At 37.3% G+C, this 25,662-nt stretch overlaps 2 protein-coding genes across 12 annotated transcripts in view; one reads left to right on the top strand and one right to left on the bottom strand.

Annotated features, from left to right (window-relative positions):
• RIPK2 (receptor interacting serine/threonine kinase 2) overlaps positions 1-21,632 on the bottom strand; it is a 278,912-nt gene extending 257,280 nt beyond the window's left edge. Inside the window, exon 1 of the mRNA XM_081258642.1 lies at positions 20,985-21,632. Within this exon, the coding sequence (XP_081114768.1) occupies positions 20,985-21,157 (173 nt within the window). The 5' untranslated portion in view covers positions 21,158-21,632. The remainder of the gene's footprint in view (positions 1-20,984) is intronic.
• Positions 1-25,662, top strand: part of LOC308630186 (uncharacterized protein) — a 282,945-nt gene that overhangs the window by 227,641 nt on the left and 29,642 nt on the right. For 8 of the 11 annotated variants that reach the window (XM_081258645.1, XM_081258644.1, XM_081258650.1 and 5 more), the window contains one exon: positions 23,134-23,321. In XM_081258645.1, the coding sequence (XP_081114771.1) occupies positions 23,167-23,321 (155 nt within the window). In that variant the 5' untranslated portion in view covers positions 23,134-23,166. Of the gene's footprint in view, positions 1-21,738; positions 21,934-22,159; positions 22,203-23,133; positions 23,322-25,662 lie in introns of those variants that run through there. The other 3 variants (XM_081258646.1, XM_081258647.1, XM_081258649.1) reach the window with 2 other exon arrangements.

Below are 25,662 nucleotides of genomic sequence, written 5' to 3'. Positions count from 1 at the left end.
ACTCAGCTATAAAAAGAAACAAAATTGAGCTATTTGTAATGAGGTGGATAGACCTAGAGTCTGTCATACAGAGTGAAGTAAGTCAGAAAGAGAAAGACAAATACTGTATGCTAACACATGTATATGGAATTTAAGAAAAACAGTGTCATGAAGAACCTAGGGGTAAGACAGGAATAAGGACACTGACCTACTAGAGAATGGAGTTTAGGATATGGGGAAGGGAAGGGTAAGCTTCAACAAAGCGAGAGAGTTGCATGGACATATGTACACTACCAAACGTAAAATAGATAGCTAGTGGGAAGCAGCCGCGTAACAGAGGGAGATCAGCTTGGTGCTTTGTGACCACCTAGAGGGGTGGGATGGGGAGGGTGGGAGGGAGGGAGATGCAAGAGGGAAGAGATATGGGAACATATGTATATGTATTACTGATTCACTTTGTTATAAAGCAGAAACTAACACACCATTGTAAAGCAATTGTACTCCAATTAAAAAAAAAAAAGAGTCACACTTAGGTGTCAAGACCCAATTGAATAAAACAGTATGTACTGTCTCATCTTTCACTTTATTTGCCTGGTGTATTTGTGACTCTTGCCCAGAGCAGAAGAATTTAGAAAACTGTTATGCAGGTTTACTAAGAGAAAGCATTTATTGTTTGATGTGCACGGAGTAATGGAAGGTTTTTTGTTTTTGTTTTTGTTTTGCGGTCCGCGGGCCTCTCACTGCTGTGGCCTCTCCCGTTGCAGATCACAGGCTCCGGACGCGCAGGCTCAGCGGCCATGGCTCACGGGCCCAGCTGCTCCGCGGCATGTAGGATCTTCCCGGACCCGGGCACGAACCCGTGTCCCCTGAATCAGCAGACGGACTCTCAACCACTGCGCCACCAGGGAAGCCCTGTCATAAGTTTTTTACAATGGAATATAACATGTTATTCTCAATATTTCTAATGTTCTTTATGCCACTGTATTAACTAAATAAAAGGGTTACTAATTTTTTAAGTCTATCTATAACTTTACAACCAACAAGAAAGTTTCTAGTGTTTTTGTCAGAAAGATTTTAAGGCCATAGAACAATAATATTTTCCCCATCGATCATCATTAAGATCAACTTTGCACAGTTCAGCTTGGATGATTATTTTTGTAGAGTTCCACAGTGAGGACAGCCTGTACTTTATTTACACTATATTTTATTTCTCATATATACCTGGGTTCCTATGCTGCTTTAATAATATACTGATGTACTCTTATAGCTTATTAGATTTTTTTAAACTACTGAAATTTGGAGTGTTTTGACATTGGATACAGACATTTCTTACCTCATTCCAACTTTCCCCTACTTTAAAAAATCTGCTTTATGGTGATAAATCCCCCTTGATCACAATGACTTTTTAAATATATGTTGCTGGAATCTATTTGCTAATATGAGGTAGAACTTAAGATCTTAAAAGAAATGTGTTTCTACTTACTTGTTAGGTAAATTTTCCATATCTCATTTTTGTATTAGGACTCTTCTAGCTTTTTTAATACATTGGAAAATAACTGATGTCTTTCTAAGGTGAATATCTTTGATTATATTTTCTAATTTCATAAAGCTACTTGTATTCCCTACTCAAAATAGGAGTAAATATTGGCTGCATATAACTTATCAATAATCAGCCATTTTGTCCAGATTTTCAAATGTGTTGGTAAAAAGCTACCATATTATTCTTTTGTAATTAAAAAAAATTCTCTGTTTTATAACTAGTCCCATCTCTATCATATTTGCCAAATATTGCTTATTTTACTGTTCTTTCTAAAGGACAAGGTTTTGGTTTTACTTGTCAAGTTGTCTGCTTTTCTTCTCTATTTTTGACTTTTCTCTTGATGAATTTTGTCCTTCCACTCTTTTGCATTTACCTTGTTCTTTTTCTACGACTACTGTCCAATTCCTGTAGCTTCAAGAGCCATTTTCAACATCTCAACCAGTTCTGCTGGCTGTGTCATGGCCACTTCATCATACGCTATTAAAGCTTCATCTCCTACACTGGGTGAAGATTCAGCAGCCTTATTTTGCTTTCAAAATTGTTCTATGGCCTTGGATCCTTCTTCTTCTCCTAAATTACCAGTATCATCAGGGAAAATTCTAGTGGTCCTCACGCTGCTTACAAGGCTTGCCTTTCCTCCCGTTTCATAATAAAAGAAAAAACATTTCCACCCTTTTTTGATATTGATGGAAAATTTAGCAACACTTCTTTGCACTGTATTCAAATCCCGAAATATAAGCAAGCCTGCATGCATACAGGTTCACTGAAATGTCATAATTTTAAACTATGTATGACCATGAACAATGTCTTTTCCAAATACTCCACGCTCCCCCTTTCTTCCTAGGTGTTCGGAGTTTTTCATTCCTACAACATCTTTTACACATGGTCAATTTGTGTCATAAGCTCTTTCTCCCTCCCACTTCTGAGTCTATATCCAAAGGAAACATCATCATTATTTGAAGAGATATCTGTACTCCCATGTTCATTGTAGCATTATTCACAAGAGCCAACGTATGGAAACAACCTAAGTGTTCACAGTAGATTAATGGATAAAGGAAATATGGTATATATATATGCAATGGAATGTTATTCAACCTTAAGAAAGAAGGAAATCCTATCATTTAAGACAACATGGATAAAACTGGAGGACACTATGCTAACTGAAATAAGACAAGGACAAACAGTGCATGATGTCACTTATATGTGGAGTCTAAAAAAATAACTAAATAAATCAACTCTTCCTTCCCTGGACATTTTCCTCAGCAGAATCTAGCAGCCTCTACTATGAGTCTCATCTTTTTTGTATTGTTTGTACCATATCACAACCTCAGGGCACCTATGTATTTACGGATGTATATCTTGATTATAGTGCACAGTTGTTCGTTGTCTTTGTAATTCATTCCTTCCACTTCTGGCATCAGAACCTCATTTTTCCTTTGGAGAAGTCCTTGTGATTCAGGTAGGCTGTGTGTCTGCTCCCTAGGCTGTGTGACTTGGGCCTGGCTAGACACAGTGTTTTACATATACTCCATATGTCTTATGTATTTGTCTCTGTTTTCCATCCTTTCCCTCAAAATTTCAGTGTAGTTATTTTTTAATTGACGTTTGTAATACTTTCTTTTGTTTGACTAAGGTACTGTTCAACTGATCTTCTGAGTGCTTAATTTCAGCTTTTTTAATTCTACAATTTTCCTTTGGTTGCATTTCACAGATAATTTTTGCTTAAATTGTATAGGTTGTCCTTTTTTATACATTAATCATAATTTTAAATAATAGTTTCATTGAGATATAATTTACTTTCCATTTTATTTAAAGTGTACAATTTAATGTGTTACGCATCTACCACCACAATCAATTGTAAAAGTTTCATCCACCCCCCAAAGAAAAAGAATCTATTATAAGTCACTCACTCCCCCACTTCTCCAAACCCTAGGCAGTCACTAATATACTTTGTCTCTACAGATCTGCTTAGTCTGGACATTGTATACAAATGGAATCATACAATTACTTAGTATGTTTTCAAGGTTTATCCATGTGTAGCATGTATCAGTACTTGATTTCTTTTTATGGCTGAATAATATTCCATGGTGTGGATATTACTGTGTTTCATTGATCATTCACACTAAATGGTCATTTGGGTTATTTCCACTTTGGGGCTTTTATGAATAATGCTGTTGTGGTTGGATTTACATGCAAGTTTTGTATGCAGGTCTAGATTTGTGTTTTAAATTAATAGACTATTTTGGAGCTGTTTCTGGTTTACAGAAAAATTAAGCAGAAAGGACAGAGTTCTCATACTTCCTTACCTCTCAACCCAGTTTCCCCTATTATTAACATCTTACATTAGCGTAATACATTTGTTATAGTTAATGAACCAATATTGATACGTTATTACTAACTAATGTCCATGCTTTACTTGAGATTTCACTCTTTGTTTTGTACATTATATGATTTTTTTTTTTGGGGTGTATGCGGGCCTCTCACTGTTGTGGCCTCTCCTCTTGCGGATCACAGGTTCCGGATGCGCAGGCTCAGCGGCCATGGCTCACGGGCCCAGCCACTCCGCGGCATGTGGGATCTTCCCAGACCGGGGCACGAACCCGTGTACCGTGCATCGGTAGGCGGACTCTCAACCACTGCGCCACCAGGGAAGCCTTACTGCCTCATTTTATTTGTGACCCTTCAGTGTTCCATTATATGAATATGCCACAGTACACATAGCTTATCCAATCTTGCATAAAAGGTATGTCCAGTTTTTCCATTACAAATAGTACTCTGATATCTATCCTTACCTATATCTCTGACTATTTCTTTTGGTTAAATTCTTAGAAAGAGAGTTGTTGGATCAAAAGGGTATAGACATTTTAAAGACTTTTCTTACAGAATCTTGGCTTAATCTGATAGGAGAATAACCACATTTTGTTTTATTTTGTATTCATTTGATTTACTGGTGAGGTTTACTGGCTGTTTGTATTAATTTGGCTAGTTGGTTAATTACACCGTGTGTCCATTCTTCTGTAGTGAGAGTTTGTAAGGGTTGTATCATATCTTGTCAGATCCATACGACTGACTTGGTATTTCTGTATGTCATGGGGTGTTGAAAGACTCCAGTTATTTTAATGTGATGGTCCACTCAACACTAAAATAAATGACTCATGATAGTTTCCTTTCATGTAATATTTTTTAATACCTGTGCTTTTGCGAAGAACCCTTTTGTTTAAATGAGTAGGCTGTTCAGCCCCAGAACTACTAGAGTTCATGATCATTTGTTCTGGTTTTTGTCTGATGTTTTACTGCGAGAGTTCTTGACCATCATACTTTCATGATAGGTTTTTAGTATATATTGTCTATTCACACATTGTTTGAATTTGTTATTATTTGTATCCTAGAAAACGGTACTTTTGGGCTTCCCTGGTGGCACAGTGCTTGAGGGTCTGCCTGCCGATGCAGGGGACATGGGTTCGTGACCCGGTCCAGGAAGATTCCACATGCCGCGGAGCGGCTGGGCCCATGAGCCATGGCCGCTGAGCCTGCGCGTCCGGAGCCTGTGCTCCACAACGGGAGAGGCCACAACAATGAGAGGCCCACGTACCGCAAAAAAAAAAAAAGTGGTACTTTTCTAATGTTGTACGTCCCTTATGTTTTTAGCAGATAATTACTAATTAAATGAGTTATACTTGTAAATTGTTCTTATCTTTACTCAGAATAGAGGTGAACCTAGATACTAAGCCTTCTTCCACCAAGAGCATTGCTTCCTTCTTGTGCAACCTCTGAATTCTTGCAAGGAGTACTTTATTCATTTGTCAGTTTCACGAGTAATTTTTTTAATACGTATTGTGTGCCAGATATGGGTTTAGGCACCAGGGATAAAGCAGTGAAGCAGACACACAAAAGTCTTGCCCTCATGGAGCTTACATTCTAGTGAAGGAGTTCAGATAGAAATGAGTAAACAGATAAGTAATATAATTTTAGAGAGTAGGAAGTGCAAAAATATCTTAATGTAAAGAGAGTGAGCGGGGGCAGGTAGGACTCCATTGGACTGCATTGTTAGGGGACAGCTTCACTGGAGAAGTGGCATTTGAATGGAAACCTGAATGAAGAGAGGAGCAAGCCATGGAAGATCTGGGGTAAGCACATTCCAGGACAAGGAGGCCATGAGTATGCAGGCATGTAGGTGGGTGGAGCATTTAAGGAAAAGCAAGGAGGCCAACACGGCCAGAGTACTGAGTGAAGAAGATGTGGTATGACATGAGGTGAAGGAGCTAGCCAGCGGTCTGCTCTTGTAAAGTCTTTAAGGCCAGAGTAAAGATTTGGATTATTCTAAATGAGTAGAGGGTTTTGAACTGGAAAAAGTCATGATCCAAATAGTATCTGAATAAGGTGACCTGGTATAGAGAATGGACTTGGGAGGATAAAGAAGAGGAAGAGGGAGACCAGTTAGGAGACTATCACAGTGGTCCAAATAAGAGATGTTTATGGCTTAGCTTAGGCTGGAAGTTTGGAGCAAGTGAAAAGTGGCTGAATTCAGGATGTGTTTTGAGGGTGTAGCTAACAAGGCTTGCCGATAGATTAGATGTGGGTTATGAAGGGAGTAGTAACAAGGAGACAAATCGTTGATGATTATGTGTGCAACTGGGTGGTATCACTTAGAAAAAGGGGGCTGATGGGAGGAGTAGCTTTTGAGGGAATATCAGGACTTTGGTTTGTTATCTTAGATGCCCTTTAGGTATCTAAGTGTCTGGACAGTGCTCAGACTGTACTTTCTATCCAAAGGTATCCAAAGCCACTTTAGATGCAAAATGTTTAAAGTTGACCTTTGCTGCTGCCAAAATAATATCCACTGGAGGCAGTCTGCAAGATGGCATCTTAGGTTTCTGAGGAAGAAATTAGAATACACAAAGGGGGAAATAAGTGTATAATTACATAATGTGGATTTCATACTTAAATTTATGGGAAAAGCAATAATTAGTTGGCTTTTGGTTTTAAATGGAAATAGCCACTCATTGGGAAATAATTACTCTAATTTAAATTCATTTTATTTTAGATCATTGTGTGATGAAAGCAGTTATTAAAAAAGTTCTCCAGATGGAAGGAGTGCCAAGTCAGAGGTATATAACATGTTTCAGTTCTCTCGGAAGAATTTCTCTTTAATGCCTTGTTTTTCTTTCTTTCTTAAAAGAAAATTATCAAGGTACTTTCGGCCATCTTAAAACTAAGTTTTTAGTCAAATCAAATGGCTTTTCTGTTTTTGAAAATGTTGTGTGATGCTTTAATTTAGCTTCACAGAAATGCAGATTGAAAACCTTTTATTAACTTAAAGTATCTTAATTTCCAATGAAGATCAAACCCTCATAAATTACCTGTAAGTTAAATGGCATATTTGTCATTTCTGTCTCAGTAACAGTGGATAACTTCTCCATCGTAAAGGAACCATCCAAAGCTGCTAGACAGAAAAAGAGAACTATAATTTTGGGAAGTGATCGAAAAGGAAAAGTTACTATTAGAGTTGGTAACTCTTTCTGAACTTATACCCCTTATGTTTTCTGATGTGCTAAAATTAAAACAGCCAATGTAAACCACATGCATATTAGGAAGTCTATGATTATTTTGATACTTATGAGAATTTATAGAATATAGATATAATAAATGAATTTAAAGAGATGTTAATATTAACCAACATTATCGTTTGGATCTCATAAAAACTTCGTTATTTTGAAAACATTTCCTGGTTGATAATTACTTCTAATACTTTGCAATTGAAATTTGGGGTGCACTTTGATGATAATTTTAGTAGTGGTGCATTTGAGGAATGACGTTTTTTAATGCAGAATTACGTTTTGCGCTATAAGAAACAAAATTTCTTCTCAGTTCCAACCGTCCCATTGTTTCCTGCTTCTTTTTTAGAAATGCTTACCTAAATTTTTGAATCAGGTAATATTTTGTTTCTCTGAATGATAAAACTTGAAATATGTATTATCCTTATAAAAGACTTCTACAGACAAGTTTATTTACCTAGATTGAACATTTTCTAAATGTTTACTGTAATGTATATTTAATTTTCCAAATGGTAGTTAACCCAGGATTTTACAACTAAGCCTATTATTTTTGTTATGAAATGTAATTGTAATAAAAAGCTTTTAAAACCCTTTAACAATCAGTGATGTAAGTTTCACATTCTCCTGAATATATAAATTTCCTCTAATTCACTTCCACTGATAGCGTTTGTATTGTTTCTAAGAGACCTTAACTTTTTATTTTCTGGAACACATTAGCGTTTGTCACAAATAGTTTTTTTTTTGTTGGTGATAAGAATGAATAGCAGGAGCAGCATTTGTGAAACCAAATCTAATATGAAACTGACTCTTTCTTGTGAGTAAATTTGAATTTTGAAACAGCAAAACAATAAGGTTTAATATAAAGCAAAGTAAATTTTTTATGTTTATGATCTGCCAATTTCCCAGAAAGTTTTGTGGTGACTTTTGTTATATATCAGATACATTAAAATCACCAATGGACAACACATCTTTTATTCAGGTGCCCTCTGAAAGTTTTAAAAATTTGTTGACTTACTATCACCGAATGGTCCACTTTAAAATGGTTAAAACGATAAATTTTCTGTTTTGTGTAGTTTACCACAATTTTAAAAAAAATGTGTTGTTTGAAGATTTTGAGGTTTCATAAAGGTATTGTATTAGCATAAAAATGAAAAATTTAAAAGACCACCTCTAATCCCATTATCCTATCAAGCAATATTTACATTTTTATTTTCTCTTCCTGCTGTCTATAAACATAATTCGACATAGCTTCAATATAATTTGCCATTCTTTGCCATTTCATACTAAATTTAAATTATATGATTCATAGTTATACTTTTTAACATCGAATTCACAAGGTTTTAATTGAGTTGGTCAATTTTTTAAATTGGTGAAAAATTGGAAATAACCTAAAATAAACTATTGTAAACATCTTCAAAAATACAGCTTTTTTTTTTCTACTTAAAGTTGTATGTTTTTGATTCTCTATTAATCAACCTGCTTGGACAATAGTGTATTAAATAGAAGTTGTTAAGAGTGTTTATGAAGTCAAAAAAAAGCTTATGATCGTCGGCCAATTGTTATTTCAAGAGAGTGATATTTTAATAATCAAATAGTACATACTAAGAAGTTAAGATTTGTGATATCACACTAATTAGATATTATTATTAAAAATTTATATCATATGTAAAGTATTCTTAAAATAGCTAAGTTGACTTTTGCTATGATATTAGAAATGGAAATATATATAAATAAAGCATGTATATGTAAAACATATTAGGAATTCTGTAAAATTAGTACCTGGTGGTATATAATAGGGCATCATGGAATGAGAAGAAAACAGTTAAACTTTTTTTTATTTAACATGTTTAAACAAAGTGGAAATGTAACTGAAGTATACAAGCTCACTGAGCTATTTTAAGAGTAATTTTATTTCTTGGGCTTTTTTTTTGTATTTGCCTCAGTTATTTGGAGACATAGAGGTAAGCCAAATCAGTATCTGGGTATATACCTAGATCCAGGTGAGTATAGGGGTAAAATAATGGTGTGAATTGTGCCACATTTATATTGTAATTATGTGTAAAAAATGATGGGAACTTTTATTAGAAATTTTTTTTATCTCCTAACAAGAAAAGTGCAATAAAAAAAATTTTAATACAAATGTATTTGCATTAGTTTCTGAAAGTAAAGGAAGTGTATACACATACAAACCACATACATACAAACATTTTTTTGATGGTAATTAAGTTAAAAAACACAACAAAATAGGACAAAATGAACTGAGCTCCTATATATTTTTAAGAGGCCTGTAAATCACACAGGATCGTGTGGTGATTATCAATAAGCTACACTCTATGAAATATTTGTCCTATATTACCACATACACTCCATTTTACCCTGCATCCTAATGCTGCTAAAATATAGTAGAAAGCAGCAGCATAGCACAAGGAGATCAGCTCGGTGCTTTGCTATGACCTAGAGGGGTAGGATAGGGAGGGTGGGAGGGAGGCTCAAGAGGGAGGGGATATGGGGACATGTGTATGCATATGGCTGATTCGCTTTGTTGTGTAACAGAAACTAACAAAATTGTGAAGCAATTTTACTCCAATAAAGATCTATTAAAATAAAAAAAATAATATAAAATATAGATTGGAAAGATAAATGTAACCATTTTAACCTATGATGTTTGTTTTCAGTAAATTCAAATTAAATATTTAAATGTGAATTTTAATATATGGCTTGTTCTAAATAAACTGTTAGCACGTAGGTTTAGTTTTTGCAACCAGATATTTCATATAAAGATACTTGCCTCTTTACTACTGAAATATAGGATAAGTCTCCACATTTCACTCTTTCATCCAGTGGGTTTCATCTGTTTTTTTGTGTGTGTTTTCTATATGAAATCAAAGGAGCAGTGAAGGTTGACAGGCTTATAGGAGGGTAACATTGACTCACCTACCACCCAGCAACTTGTAGCCACAAAAGTTTTATTGTTTTTACATAGAAAAATTCATTTTAAATTTAAATTTTGGTCTACTTCTGAAGATTCTGTTTGGCAGAAGTCATGGGTGTGTCTGTGTTTCTGTGTCCTTGAGATTCAGAAATGCCAAAGGTGTTCTAAGATTCAGTAAACTTGAGTGTTTCTGCATAATACATAAAATGTATCATACTTTGGGATTATTTTAAAAATTGATTTTTGCATTTCTGCACATCTCAATACTTTTATTTTAGTTAAAATAACTTGTTACTGTAGAGAACTTATATTTTTTAAAAATGCTGGCTTATGTAAAACCTTTGTGCAAAACGATCCTCTTTTTAATGTCCTTGGCATCATTGTCAAGTGCATGTTTGATTCCTTTCAAAGTGTACACATGTGACAGTTGCTCTGTAGACCTTTGGTGCATCTTGATTCCTTCTTTTCATGCTTTGTCAAACATAGGCTTGGCCGCAAAGCAACCTGTAAATAATGGAAGGAAACACTCTGCTGGTAAAGAATGTTATGGTCCTGAACCTCTACCACCTGGTGTGTCTGGTTTCCAGCCATGGCATACGGCAGAATATGCAAAAAGCAACAGGTAACGTGTTTGCATTCCCTGTCTTTTTCAGTCATTTAGAGTTCTTTATTTTGGAACTTCTATTATGTGGGTGGTCTCTGGTGCTTTCTATAGAGGGAAAAAGGTAACTGACACATGGTTTCTGCCTAATGAGCCCTCTAAGGAAGAAAAACAAACAGTAATGGGGAGTTTCAAGTTGTTTCTCAAGTGTCACAACAGAGGTAACCCCGTAGGAGTCTTGAGGAGACTAAAATTATCACCAATTGTACATGTGAGAAAAGTTTCATTAAAGGCAGGTGTAGTTGAGCGAAGCCCTACAGCACAGAAGTAGGAATTTGGATATGTGCAAATGGGAAAAAAGACATTTTAGGCATGGGAAATAGTTTAATGCAGAATGGATGAGAAATATGCATTAGACCTATTCTAAATCAACTGGCTTATTAACTCAGCATATCAGATTTAGTGAGCCAAACTAGCTTTACCTGATTTCTTATCCAGCGGATAGCTGTTCATAGTAATTTTTGTCACAGAACACTAAATAAAATGGTTCAACTATAGCTTTAGGCTTCCTAAGTGAAATAGATGGCTCTAGATGATCTTCAAGTGACTTACTTGGTAGTATTCACGAAATTGGGGATTAACAATTGCTTAAGAAAAGAAAGAGAATTGATTTTAAATAGTACTTGAAGTAGTTACTGTGTAAAGTATCTGTTCAGTTGCTCATGTTAAATGGATGTTTATAATCCCCGTTGGACAACCGACTACTTTTTTGCAAATGGTAATGTGAATTGCTGTTGCATAAACTATAGTGTTGAATCCCCAGTCTTTGCACTTGAGTTTAACAGCTCTGTGGTTTCCTATCTTCTTCTTGAGACACTTAATCTCAGGCCTATCCTCGTCACACAGGGTGGTAAATTAGAGAACGATTGATATCACCATTTAAAGAAGTGAGATTGAAATCTCAACCATCCTGGACATAGGAACTGAAGGGGCCTCTCAGCAGTTCAGAGTTATTACCAAGCCAGTCGGCTGAATTCTGTTGAGTTTTCTCAGTAGCAGAGCCCTCCAGGTCCTTGTTTTGAGCTTATTTTTTTTTAATTAGTTTCTGCTTTATAACAAAGTGAATCAATCATACATATACATCTGTTCCCATATCCCTTCCCTCCTGCATCTCCCTCCCTCTCACCCTCCCCATCCCACCCCTCCAGGTGGTCACAAAGCACCGAGCTGATCTCCCTGTGCTCTGCGGCTGCTTCCCACTAGCTAGCTATTTTACGTTTGGTAGTGTATATATGTCCATGCCTCTCTTTTGCTTTGTCACAGCTTAGCATTCCCCTTCCCCATATCCTCAAGTCCATTCTCAAGTAGGTCTGTGTCTTTATTCCCGTTTTACCCCTAGGTTCTTCATGACATTTTTTTTTAAATCCATATATATGTGTTAGCATATGGTATTTGTCTTTCTCTTTCTGACTTACTTCACTCTGTATGACAGACTCTAGGTCTATCCACCTCATTACAAAGAGCTCAGTTTCGTTTCTTTTTATGGGTGAGTAATATTCCATTGTATATATGTGCCACATCTTCTTTATCCATTCATCCAATGATGGACACTTAGGTTGTTTCCATCTCCGGGCTATTGTGAATAGAGCTGCAATGAACATTTTGGTACATGACTCTTTTTGAATTATGGTTTTCTCAGGGTATATGCCCAGTAGTGGGATTGCTGGGTCATATGATAGTTCTATTTTTAGTTTTTTAAGGAACCTCCAGACTGTTCCCCATAGTGGCTGTACCAATTCACATTCCCACCCGCAGTGCAAGAGTGTTCCCTTTTCTCCACACCCTCTCCAGCATTTATTGTTTCTAGATTTCTTGATGATGGCCATTCTGACTGGTGTGAGATGATATCTCATTGTAGTTTTGATTTGCATTTCTCTAATGATTAATGATGTTGAGCATTCTTTCATGTATTTAGAGAAAGAAGAACAAAAACCCCCCAAAGTTAGCAGAAGGAAAGAAATCATAAAGATCAGATCAGAAATAAATGAAAAAGAAATGAAGGAAACGATAGCAAAGGTCAATAAAACTAAAAGCTGGTTCTTTGAGAAGATAAACAAAATTGATAAACCATTAGCCAGACTCATCAAGAAAAAAAAGGGAGAAGACTCAAATCAATAGAATTAAAAATGAAAAAGGAGAAGTAACAACTGAGCTTATTTATTTTTATACACAACTCTGTACGGATGCTGTACATAATACTAAATAGTTGTATTAACTGGGTTTAACTGGTGATGTATTTACATGAAGATCTAACTTTGTGTTGTTGATATCTTTTTAGGGGCTTTGCATTCATCAAAGCTTGTGATGTATGCAATCAGTTGCTGGTGTTTAGCTATCATATTTATGATATATAGGGCTTGAATTGGGAAAGGTGGGTGGTCATTCTTCTTGCTTTTTAAACTGACAGAGCCTTACAAGAAGCATTTCCCTCTCTGAAATAAATCCATGTAAAACATGTTTGGTCGCTCTTCCAATGCAACTGTGTAGTTGTGTGGATTTGGCACACAACTGGCAGCCTTGTGGTTATGTCTGTAAACAAGGAAGCCTGTTTTCCAGTCTGAAAATCAGCTGTTACCCAGTGAAACGAACTTGAATGCCACTTCTGACCCCTCACAGGGAGCTGTCATACTCAAGAATGTTCACATGTTTTCAAGAAACATTGTTTGTGGGCTATGTACAAATTCCTGATCTGAAAGCCAATATAAAGCAACATCTCCCAAACCTCTGCTCTCTCACCAAGGCCACACACATTCCCTCGCTTATGGCCTCATGACAAGCTAACACTGTCAGTATCAGATTCTCCTTCCCAGTGGTTCTGGGAGACTGCATAGTTGCTTTGTGAAAGGCACCACTGCTGAGGTTGAGAGAAGAGCATCTTGGGTGTCAGTCCTGCCCTTGCATGCCCAGAGAGAGGGGTGTGCACCTCGTTCTCCTCTTAGGTTTTTCCTATGATGCAGGGTTTGCTGCTTGTTGTCAAAATGATGTCCTTGTGACTTGTCTTCTGCATAGTTACGTAATCCCAGCACACTTCTTTATGATCTGTAGACTTTTATGGGGTTGTGGCCAGGTCAGTTTTTAAATGTTTGGAAATGTCCAATTGAACAACATTGCATTGGCAGTGAAGCTTGACAGGAGAATTGTACTACTATTACCCTGATTTTGGCTTAAGGGTTATGAGAAGATGAAATTTTTGATGACTCAGTTTTAGTTATGTATGTGTATGTGATTTATTGTTTTTAAATTGTAACATCTATTATACACAGCTTAGAATGTTGACTTTCTGATTATTTTTCTGATTCTTTATCAGTCCCTTTACTGATGTATTTTTCTCCAAAAAACTACATTTTCTTCCAGACTGTTTTTGTCTGATGGTGAAAAATAAAGTTTTCATTTGCAGTCTAAAGTTGATCTGAGAAAAAATGGTTACCCTGGCTCTTCACTTGGCTTCTGTGAAAGAAACTTAATAAAATAATACGGGCAATTCCCATTACTAATCCTAACCATGTACAACAGAAGTCTGTACAGCAACATAGCAAAAATAAGTTCCTGTAATTTTACTTAGTCATTGCCTGTTTTAAACTAAGGAGCAGTGAGAGACATTTATAAATAATGATACCTCAGGTCACTTTTGTTAAATGTCCTCTAATATTTGGATACTCGGTATCTGGCTTGTGTTATCTTTTATACAATCTTGTTTTCTTTCTTTGCACTTTAGTTTAACAACTCTGTGGTTTCCTATCTTCTTCTTGTGACACTCAGGTCCATCAGAACTTCCTGTGACTGTGACAGTAGAGACTCCTTCCTCCTCAGAAATCAAAGAGGTCGATGATTCCTCAGAAAGTGTTCAGGAAGAGCAGAGAAAATCCGTTTGAAACAAGAAGCATTGCAGGTACAAAGTTATCACTTTAAAGCTATAGAGAAGATTATTTTTCAAAGGGAAGCCTGATTGCAACATGGCACAGCTTGTATGAGGGTTCTGTTTTCCCCTCCCATCTGCATTGTATCCCCTTGAATGGTTCCTTAAGCTTAGACCAAGGTGAATGGTGGACATTTGAACTCTAAGAAATAAAAATCAAAACATGTCGTTAGGGCTTCCCTGGTGGCGCAGTGGTTGAGAGTCCGCCTGCCGATGCAGGGGACACGGGTTCGTGCCCCGGTCTGGGAAGATCCCACATGCCGCGGAGCAGCTGGGCCCGTGAGCCATGGCTGTTGAGCCTGTGCGTCCGGAGCCTGTGCTCCGCAACGGGAGAGGCCACAACAGTGAGAGGCCCATGTAACGCAAAAAAAAAAAAAAAAAAGAAAAAAAAAAAAACATGTCGTTAGTAGTATATTTTCATTTCCTTAGAACTTTAGTATATTAGATCTAGGGAGAACCTTAGTGATCATATGATAAAGAAATTGAGTTCTGAATGAATATAGTCAGCTGATTCAGTGCTCTTGTTTTACCGATGAGAAAATTGACAGTTCTAGTTGAACTCTCTTTTTATAAGAGAAAAATATGGCTTCATTTTAAATAAAAGTAAAGTTGAAAAAAGTTTTGATGTTGATATTCTCCTTTCCTAAAATAAAAAATATCAAGAAGCTACATTCTATTACCAAATAAACCTGACCTCTAATGTCATTCCATACTTTTGTTTGTATGGACAGAAAAGAAAAATTGATTTTCATAAGAAATTTTTGTGCCTCAAAAATAATATATTTATTTTCTTTCAACTTTAATGCAGAGCTGAACATTTCCAGTAAATAAAGGAACACCATTTGGGGGGACCTTGTCTTTGTGCTACAAAGTCCATGTTTAATTTTTAAAAATTATTTAATATGATTTTCCTTTCGTATGAAACATGAAACTTGACAGGTTTCAGAACTAATTATCCCATTATTGTAGGACTATGGGAATTACTTTTTGATTTTCAAAAGAGAAAGTAAGATTTTTATTTTTTTTAATGAAAATTAATGACAATGTAGAGAAATTTTAAGAAAAAACTTAGTAAATTATGAAATGTTAGAGTAGGAGAAATGTATAGTTCATGTAGTGTTACCCCCTTTCATTTTATAAATGAGCACCTACAATTTGTAGCACGTAAGTGGTTTATTAGTAAATGGCAGAGTACGATAAGACCCTAGAGCATCTAACCCGCATTCCTTGTCATTTTAGATGTGATGTGTTCATTTCCTTCACGAGTAGACCAGGAGATTGTATTTCTAAAAGCAATGATAGACACTGGGGAAGACCAAGAAGTTTAAACACTGGGACCACAGAATAGCAGATTCAGAATGCATGAGAACCCTTTCAGCTCTTCTCTGTTTTGACAAGACACTACAATGATGGTATCAAAGTGTTTAAGTATATAAGCCCACAACTATCAAGAGATTTCAACAGTTTTGAAAGACGGAAGACAAGTGGAAGAGTGTGAAACTGAAGCAGTAGAACAGAGGAGAAGCATCACCTAGAATATGCACAGGGACCACCTGCAACTGAGGAGGATTCTGACCCCACCTGCAGAAGTAGCCCCATGTGTGGGAAGCAGTCAGCCTTGAGAGCAGGCTGCAGACGTGCCAGGCATGCCGCCGCTGCTCGAAGGGACTGTCCCTACTTGTTCCCCTACTTGTTCCATTCCACGGGAGATAAATCACCAGGGCCCAGAGATCAGAAAAAATGTAAAATGAGACAAGCAAAGCTGTCTACCCCTGCACGTGCAGGTTATTTTGGATGATTCTGGCTTTATGGGTTTTCTCCCAGGGAAGTTAACCTTGAGCCGAGACAGTCTTTAGATGATGTAAACCACCATCTGGCAGCCTTCCTTTTTCTAGTCTATATAATCTGCAACTGTAGCACAATACAATTTGCCTTGCAACCATCAGTTGTCTTGGTCCTTCTGACCCCATTCGTCGGTGCTACTTCAGTTCCTTACCCCTTCCCTTCTGACCCTGGGCGGTGAAATCCTCTTTCTCCGGCTGGTCCATGGCAAGTTACATCTATTTACTCTCTCATGAGCAGAATCTGAGTTGTCCAGTATTGATGCCTTTGTTTACACAGTTGCTTCTGCATAGAGTGCTATCTTTATCTCTCTACACATCTGCAGATGGTACTTGTATTCAAGGTCTAATTTAAATCTTACTTCTTTCATAGATAATTTCTTGGCCAATCTCTATTGAAATGCTATCTCTTAGCTCTGAATTATATTAGGATTTATCTTTTCATTTAGTGTCCTGCATTAACTATAACCAAACAAAAATGAGATTAAGTCTTTCACATTATTTGTAAACTGAGTCTAAAGGCACACTAAATGGCTAATTTAAGAATATTTTAGCAATCATAGTATTATTATATTGCTTACCTAGATAATTCTGTAAAGAAAATCATTCATGGATGCACATATTCTGTTATATAGTTTTATAATGAACAAATTATTTTAAAAATATTCCCCTAAAGCAGTGAGCTGATTGCTCTGTGTGGAGCAGATGCCCTGTCATTCCTTAGTCAATCTCTATTGAAATGATTTATTCCTACTCTAAACTATGGTGGACTTATCATCTCTTATTTACTCGTCTATATTAGCTATAACTGTGCAAACATGAGATTGTAAAATGAGTCTAAAGACATCTCCAAACAAATGGTTCCAAAATATTTTTAGTAACAATACTATTATCAGAATAAGTATTACTTCTTGAAAAGATTCTATGAAAGGAATAACTTACAGATATAGGCATTCTGTGAACATTCATGTAATTACTTGGCTATTTTAAAGGAATTTTCCCATAGCACTGTTATGTATACTTTACCAAATTAAGTCTTATGGACCCCTGCTTGCTCCCTAGCCCTGCTGAGGCCCTCTGCCTCAGTGGGGAAGGTTCTTTCTCCATTTGAGTTCATGCAGCCAAAAGAAAACCGAAGCTGAGATTGAAGCAGCTTTATTCAATGGTCAGAGAATGGAGAAGTAGAAACTTAGTTCACAAATCAACTTCTCACCTTAATGGTGAGAGGGATTTGCTTTTAAGGAATAAGGACGATGAGGGTAGGAGCGAGACTAATGATGGTGAGGCACATGCACTGGTTTTCTGGGAAAGAAGCAGGGCTTCCCTGGAAATGGGGTACAACCCCTTTTCTGCCCTTTTTTGGTTTGTGACATCCGGTCATAGTCACCTGTAGGTGTGTCATTTAGTATACTATATAGTAAAATCAGCATAGAATGAGACTCCTCAGGGTCTGTTGGAGGTCAGATTTGTAGCCATTTTGGTTTCAGCTGATTCTATCCAGTTTTTGTTTTTCTCTTCCTATAGCTTCCTTTGTGTCCAGACCCTGTGACTTAAAGATACATGTTAGTTCCTGTTCAAAGGAGGGATTGGTGAGTTTTGAGCAAGGGTCTGGTGACAACTCTGGTAACACACAGAGCAGATGCTCTTTCTCTAAATATTAGCCAATTGACTGGTAAATTTAATAAGGGTAAGCACTAAATTGAAAGGTAAAAGACCACTTATGCCTCATCATGATAGAAGGGATTTGGGTGTAAAAAGTATTAAAACAAAGTGGTCCTTAGTACCCCTAGCAATTCACTGAAACCCAGACCTGAAAATGGTGGTTATTCTCCATTATGTGTGAAGTGTTCCAGTTGGTTTTACTGGAAGAAAGCTGAAAATTTAGACTTTGCTCTAAACAATAAGCAAACAATAAGCAAAATAAAGCAAAAAAATCTTAGTCATCTATGTTTTGAATAGGTAATATACTTACATGTTTCAAAATTCAAGAATTACAAGAATGCATAAAGAGTTTCTCTCCTTCTCACTGCTCTTCAGCCACTTAATATCCCAACTGTGAGGCAACCAATTATACCAGTTTGTGAGACCTGCTTTAATTAAATTTATATTTCCTAAGCTGAAACAGGTCTGTATTCGCCTCATGAAATGTAGGTCAACAAGACAGTTATTGAGTAGCACCTTTGCCGGGAAGGTTCCTGGATACTCTGAGAAAGAATTATAGAGAGGGCATGCTAGGGGATATCTTAGTGATACTTAATATACTAAGTCCTCCTCCCATTAAGAGTATGATGTATTCTTCCTTCTCTTGTGATCCTATTATGTGTTGGCCACTTTACTACAGTTGGTTTCATCATCCCTACTTTATATATGAGAGCACTAAGGCTCACATAAATTAATAATTTCTAATGCTCATGCCAACACTAAGTGGCAGATTTGGAGTCAGATTTGAATTGCACTTGTGGGACTCTAAAGCCTTTGTTTTTTCCACTCACTGCTTAATCAGAGAAGGAAAATTCTTGAAGTCAGATTTCAGGAAGAATGAGTGGGAAAACAGAAAAAGCCAAAATGGTTTAAAAATAGATTTTTATATTTTAAAAAATAAAAATGTTTATAGACATATTACCAAAATTACCCACAGCAAATTTCAGTTACAAAACAGTTACACTACACAAGGTATTTGAACAACCTAGCAGACTCAACTACTCATAAGGAGTTGGGAGATTGTTGGGGAAGGTCCACTCATTGGGCAGAAGTCAGGTTACAGAGAATAATTCACCAATCACTAAAATAAGAACATGTTACAGCACATAAACTTATTTTTCTTTTGTGATCTCAAAGAACAGTGCAAACAATGCAAAATTATCCACACCAGAGCCCAAGAAGTACATGTTATTCCCACGTTATAAGTGAGGACATAAGACACCCTGTGAGTCAAATGCATAGCCCAGTCCTATGCTCAGACTACATAAACACTGCTAATGTTAACATTCTAGGTAACAAGTGGAAGAAAAAATGTGATGCAGTAAAGCCAGAGTGTTGCACTGGTCCTTATGGCTTCTTTGACGGCAGAGTTAATTTCCTACCCGATTTAGTGAAGAATTTTAGATTATGAAATTGTTAATGAGCACGAAAGGGAACTGTCTTCATTTCTTGGCCCCAAATGGCACAAAACGTAGATAAATTAAAATCTTGAGAAGCAGCATCCAAAATGGGAGGATCCATCTCCTTTAAAATACCTAATGAGTCCATCAGTGCTAGATTTCCATATATTTTAATAGTTGATTCTAAAATACATCTAGCCTCTCTAATCAACCACCACCCTTCAAAGTGGACTACATACACATACACATAATTTCCCAGTAATTGCTCCACAGAATTCAAGACCCAGGGTAAATATACCCTGTATATCACTAAATCAGGATTTAGTACACAAAAGCGGGAACAATTTTTAGAGGTGTCTCAAACTTACTGTGAGATCTAGCCCATCCAAGCCTGATAGCAAGAGAGCAAATAAAAGCCACAGGCAGATGAAAGTCAATAACATTAGCAGGGCTGAAGCTGAGGAATTTGTCTGCTGTTGGATACTGACAGCCTCTGGCTAATCAGGCATCTAGCATGATGTATTTTCACTTCAGATATAGGGGGAGGAGAGGAGAATGTTGCAATCATGGATGTCAACTCACTAATAATTGAATGCAGGGCCTAGTTTAATTCCTATTGGAAGGAAAATACACAAGATTAGTGACTAGACTCACTGATTAATATATATGGTTGAAAGGTTTTTCTGGAAACAGGAACTAATCTAGCCTTCCCTTGAAATCTGGACATTGCACTAAAATTGTTCCAGGATGGGAGAGACATTCAAAATTTTTGGTCATTTAACAGCTTTCTGATTTCAGTTTATTCTTAGCAAAAATAATACAAGTTTCCTCTAGAGACAGGCTTCCTTCCCTGTGACGGTAAGAGGAGAAACTAAATTGAGTTTGATATCTAAACTTTCATGCCTACATGTGTAAACCAAAAACAACAAAAAGCCCAAACCAAAACGTCCCAGACTCTAGAGCAGTGCTGTTCAATAAAAATATAATGTGAACCACATATACAATTTGAAATTTTCTAATAGCCACTTTAAAAAAAAAGTAATAGCCACCTGTGGCTAAGAGCTACCTATTGGGAAGTGCAGCCCTAGAATTCGACTTCAAAAAAAAAAAAAAAAAGCAGGGAAAAACAAAGCAAACAAAACCCAATTTCAATAAAGAGGACGTTTAGAGTTGGGCTGTGATTGCTGATTTGTGGTGTCTGGAGAAAGGAGGCCCAGGAGTAAGAAAAAAAGGAGAGGGCAGTGAAAAGAAGCGTGATTGCTGCATCTCCAGAGAAGCCTGCTCTCCCCACCATGTTAGCCCAAGCGTTGAACGGCTGCCTAGAGGTGACGAGGTGTGCGGCCGATCCCAAGTGGTCACCGTCGCTTGGGCTTCAGAGCCCGCTTGCCCGGGGTTAGAGCCAGTGGGGTGGGGAACGCAGATTTCGGGGCTCCGCGGTGGAGCCGCCGGGGCGCCCTACCTGTCCAGCAGCGGGGTGTGAACGTGCAGGTGTTTCACGGCCACCTGAACGCGCCAGTCTGCGTGGCGGGCAGAAGACACGGTGCCGGACGCGCCGCGGCTCAGGCAGCGCAAGTCGGCGAGCTTGTGGTACGGGATGGTGGGCAGGGCGCTGCAGATGGCCTCCTCGTTCATGGTAGCGGGTGGCGCGGGCACTCAGGCAGCCGGTCGATTCCGGAAGAGCCCGCCGCTCCCGCGGCTCCACCCCCTGCGCGAGCCGGGTCGGCAGGCCCTACAGCCTGCCGGACATTAGGTCACGAGGCTGTCCATTCTCCGCACAACCCACGCCAAGCCGCTGCTTATCCGGAGCCAGAGCGGACTCTTCTCTTCTACAGACTATTCAACTCTGCGGCGGCGGGGCGCACAGGGGAGGAGCTTCCTCTCTCCGACCTGGCCCTCCCAGGCGCTGCCAGCCACCCGAGCCCGCCTGTCGGAGCTCCTCCCTCCCCAGACTTCTCAGGCGACGTCAGCGGCGGATGCCGAGGCGGGGCTGAGGGCCGCTGGCCCGCGATCCTCCCAGCAAGGCTCCGGCCTCGGCCTGAGGCCCGAGATCTCCGCCTTGTGGCGCCCAGACGACGTGTGCCACACCGGCGGGGCTCGGGCGGGGGCTTGGGAGTGGGGAAGTGAGCCAGGGGCGCTCAATTTGTCTTCTCTTCCCCCAACCCACTAGGTTGGAAAGGTTTTCTTTTGGGGAAATTTCTTCTCTGCAGCCTCACACCCAGTCAGCGGACCCTCCCACCCAGGAGGAATCTCCTCTGGTCCCATCGGCGCGTCTTCGTGGAGTCGCCAAACACCAGACAGAGGTAGCGGGGTGGGTGTGGCAGCTGCCTTTTCCTGACTCCGCGCCTGCGCGGAAAGCCCTTTGAGGGAGTGCGGTGGTGACTTACTAGGGCTCCGCACTTCTCAGCCCGGTGAGTCAGGTAGGGGTGAAGATTCACTTGCTTATCTGGACTCCAATCTAGCCTCACTTACAACTACTTCAGTCTTGTGGGGGTGGCTGATAAGCCCTGTCAGAGTTTAATCCCGTCTAAAAGTTCAGATGTTTAGTTCCTTTTGAGTGCTTCTCTACTAGGGACGTATTTTTCTGGCTCTTTTTTATTTTTCTCTTTCTCTCTCTCCTGACGTCCATAATTACAGAGATTGAAAAGTAACCTTGAGAGAGTCCCTCCCTTGATTCCAGGTACGACTGCAAACATTTCTTTCTTATAGATCTGGGAAGAATGCGGTGTTTAATGCCAACCAAAAAAGACTGCAAAGATCTTTTTACCGTAAACAAACACTTTTCTACACCTGAAATGACTCTTTTGCAAAGTGTGGTGCAAATATTATACACAATACCAAGTCCATGTTAAGCATTTAATGAATTCTAAAGCAAAAGTAATAGGGAATGCCTGACTTCAATCAGGGATTTCTGCCTACAGAAAATCAGTGCTTCCTGTATTTTTGTATTGCCTGAAATGAGAGTAGCAGTGTTACAGTTTACAATAAATGGAAGCTGTAATGAAAGAGTGTGTTTTAAAATTTGATAATTTAAAATAAAATACTTAGCTTTAAAGATATGGTCTGATAATCTGTGGTTCATTCCTTAATAAGCTTTTTGCTACAAAAAGTGCTCAGAAAACATTTCCCGTTCATTCATTCATCCAGTTAGTTTACAAACTAAGAATTCTAGAGAAAGAGAACATTAAGAAGGGAGGAAATGATCAAAATAATAATTCAAGAATTTTTTCCAGGACCAAAAGACAAAGATCTTCATATTTAAAGGGCCCACCAGCTACCCACAGTGAATGAAAAAGGACCTATGTTAAAGCACACCATTAAAACGATCAGAACACTAAGAATAAAGAGAAGATTCTAAAAGTTTTCAGAGGGAAGAAGCAGGAATAAACGGATGGGAATTAGAATAGCTTTGGGTTTCTCAACAATAACACTTTTATGCTAAAACACTACAGTGAAATTTCAAGTTTTGTAAGACAATAACTTCCAACCTAGAATCCTATAGTCAAACTATCCATCAAGTGTAAGAGTAGAATAAAAACATTTTCACATATACAAGAATGAAAACAGTTATTTTCCATCCATCCCCCTTTTCTTTTTTTTTTTTTTTTTAGGGAAACTTACTAGAGGATGTGCTCCAACAAAACATGAGAGCAAGACAAGAAAAAGAAAGACATGGGATCCAGAAAAAAGGACCAGGAGAGTGTGAAGGGAAATGCCAGGGTGAAAGATCTGTGGCAGAATTAGACAGCAATCATTTTCACTGGAGAAGAAAGATGGCAGACTCCAAGAAGAAAGACTGGTTAGTGTAACTGAATTTATTTAGATTACTAATTTTGAGTATTTGGGTAGTTATATTGATAGATGTTTGATAGATCTAATGAAATACATGATAAAATTTGAGAGAGAACTTAAAAAATATAAGCAAGTAAAAAAAGGAAGCAATTATTAATTCCATGAAAACTAAAAATTTGACAAGAATGGAAACAGCGTTTCTTCAACTGTTCTGTGGTGGTGAAAATTTTAAGACTTTTTAGAGCTTCTGAAATACTAGTATATTATAAATCTCAAAGGAGAGAACATGCAGCATAGAGCACTATAAAATTTATTTATATTTTTAATTACATTACTTTAAAATTTTTAAAAATTAGTATTCACATGGTTCAAAATTTAAAAGTGTAACAGACAGATAATTCAATATAAAAGTAGGCAAAAGACCTAGATACTTCACACAAGGCTATATCTAAATAGCAAATAGCAAATGAATGTGAAAAGGTGCTCGACATCATCAGTCATTAGAGAAATACAAGTTGAAACCACAGTGCAATATCACTACACAAATACAAGAATAACTAAAATTAAAAAGACAGAATATAGCAAGTGTGGGTGAGGTTTTGTAACAATTGGAATTCTTGTACATTGCTGGTGGGAGTGTCAATTGGTACAATCAGTTTTGCAAACTGTATGGCAGTACTATTAAAATTGCAGATATGCAGATCCTCAGCTATTCCTTGCCTAGGTATATGGACATGCATATGCATATACTAGAATGTTCATAGTAGTGCTATTTATAATAGCTTCAAACTGGAAATTACCCAAATATCCATAAGTAGTAGAATGGGTAAATGATTTGTGGCCCATTTACACAGTGGAATACTAAACAGCAATGATACTGAGCAGTGTACAATATTGATGAATTGCACAAATACAATACTGGATGAAAAAGCTAGACACAGAAGAGTATACATTTTATGAGTCAATTCCTATTAAGTACAAAAATAAGCAAAACTAGCCTATGCTTTTAGAAATCAGGATAATGTCTACTCTTGTAGAGTGGTCATAGTGACTAGAAGGGACATGAGGCCTCTGGGATGTTCTGTTTCTTGATCTAGGACCTAGACTCTTGGTGCCAGTTACATGGGTATGTTCAGTTATGAAAATTCTTTGAGGTTACACAATGTGCACTTTTCTGTATATATATATATGTTATACTTCAATAAAAAGTTAATAGGTTTAAATACAAAATAAATAATATATGTGGGTGTATATTATGTCTCTTACTTTTATTGAATTAGTATTACAGTATATACCTGTTCACCTTGCTTGTCTTTCACTTAGTAATCTATTTTGGATATCTTTCCATACAAATGCATAAAAAGCTTTCTCATCATTTTTTTTAAATGATGGATATGCCATAATTTACCCCTCATTAGTGGACACTTAGCTGGTTTCCACATATTTACTATTACAAATTATGCTGCAGTAAGTAATCATTACATATGTCATTTCATACATGTGCAAGTGTATCCATATATATGTCCTAGAAGCTGAACTGCTGGACAACAGAGTTCTGTTCATTTGTAATTTTGGTTTGTATTGTTGAATTGACCTTCACTGAGGTTGTTCCAGTTTTCTTTTTCTGCAGACAAATGAGAGTGCTGTTTCTCCACACACCTTCTTTCATTTCTTTTCGAGATAGATAGTATAATGTTGATCTGCTGATTCCTGTATTTCAGTGCTTCTAAACTCATTTAAATGCTAAGATTCTTTTGATTGCAGACCTTCTAAATATCTGGCTTCAATTTGTTTATCACAACCTCAAAGCTTTAGCTTTCATGATAGTTTCACCATTATACAGCTTAAAAATATGTATTCTTAGTGATATGTACATTGTTTAATTAATGCCCATAATGAATGGCTAATGACAGAAAACCTAAAGAATACTGATGCTAAACTACATCAACTAAATGAGAAACAAAAGAAATGAGAATAATTATGCAAATTAGGCTAAAAATAAGCCTCACACCTATATGTTGAATTCATCTATTCAAAACTCTGTAGAATCATATTAAGTCATATTTTCTATTTACTGAGAATAAAGGTTATTTATATCTCATGTGCTATTTTAGGGACATGGTAGCTTGAAATGGCATGCTTGAAATCTCTCATAGTCTGTTTTTTATTTTGTTTTTTTAAGCTTCAATACCTTTTATTCCTGTAAGTTCTTTTTATTTATTTATTTTTCTAATTTTATTTTTTTAATTAATTTTTATTGGGGTATAGTTGCTTTACAATGTGTGTTATTTTCTACTGTACAGCAAAGTGAATCAGCTATATGTATACATATAATGTCCACCGACAGA

Source organism: Mesoplodon bidens (assembly GCF_964165515.1).
Source record: "Mesoplodon bidens genome assembly, chromosome: 16".
Classification (NCBI taxonomy): Eukaryota; Metazoa; Chordata; class Mammalia; order Artiodactyla; family Ziphiidae; genus Mesoplodon; species Mesoplodon bidens.
This window is presented reverse-complemented; position numbering and strand designations above follow the sequence as displayed.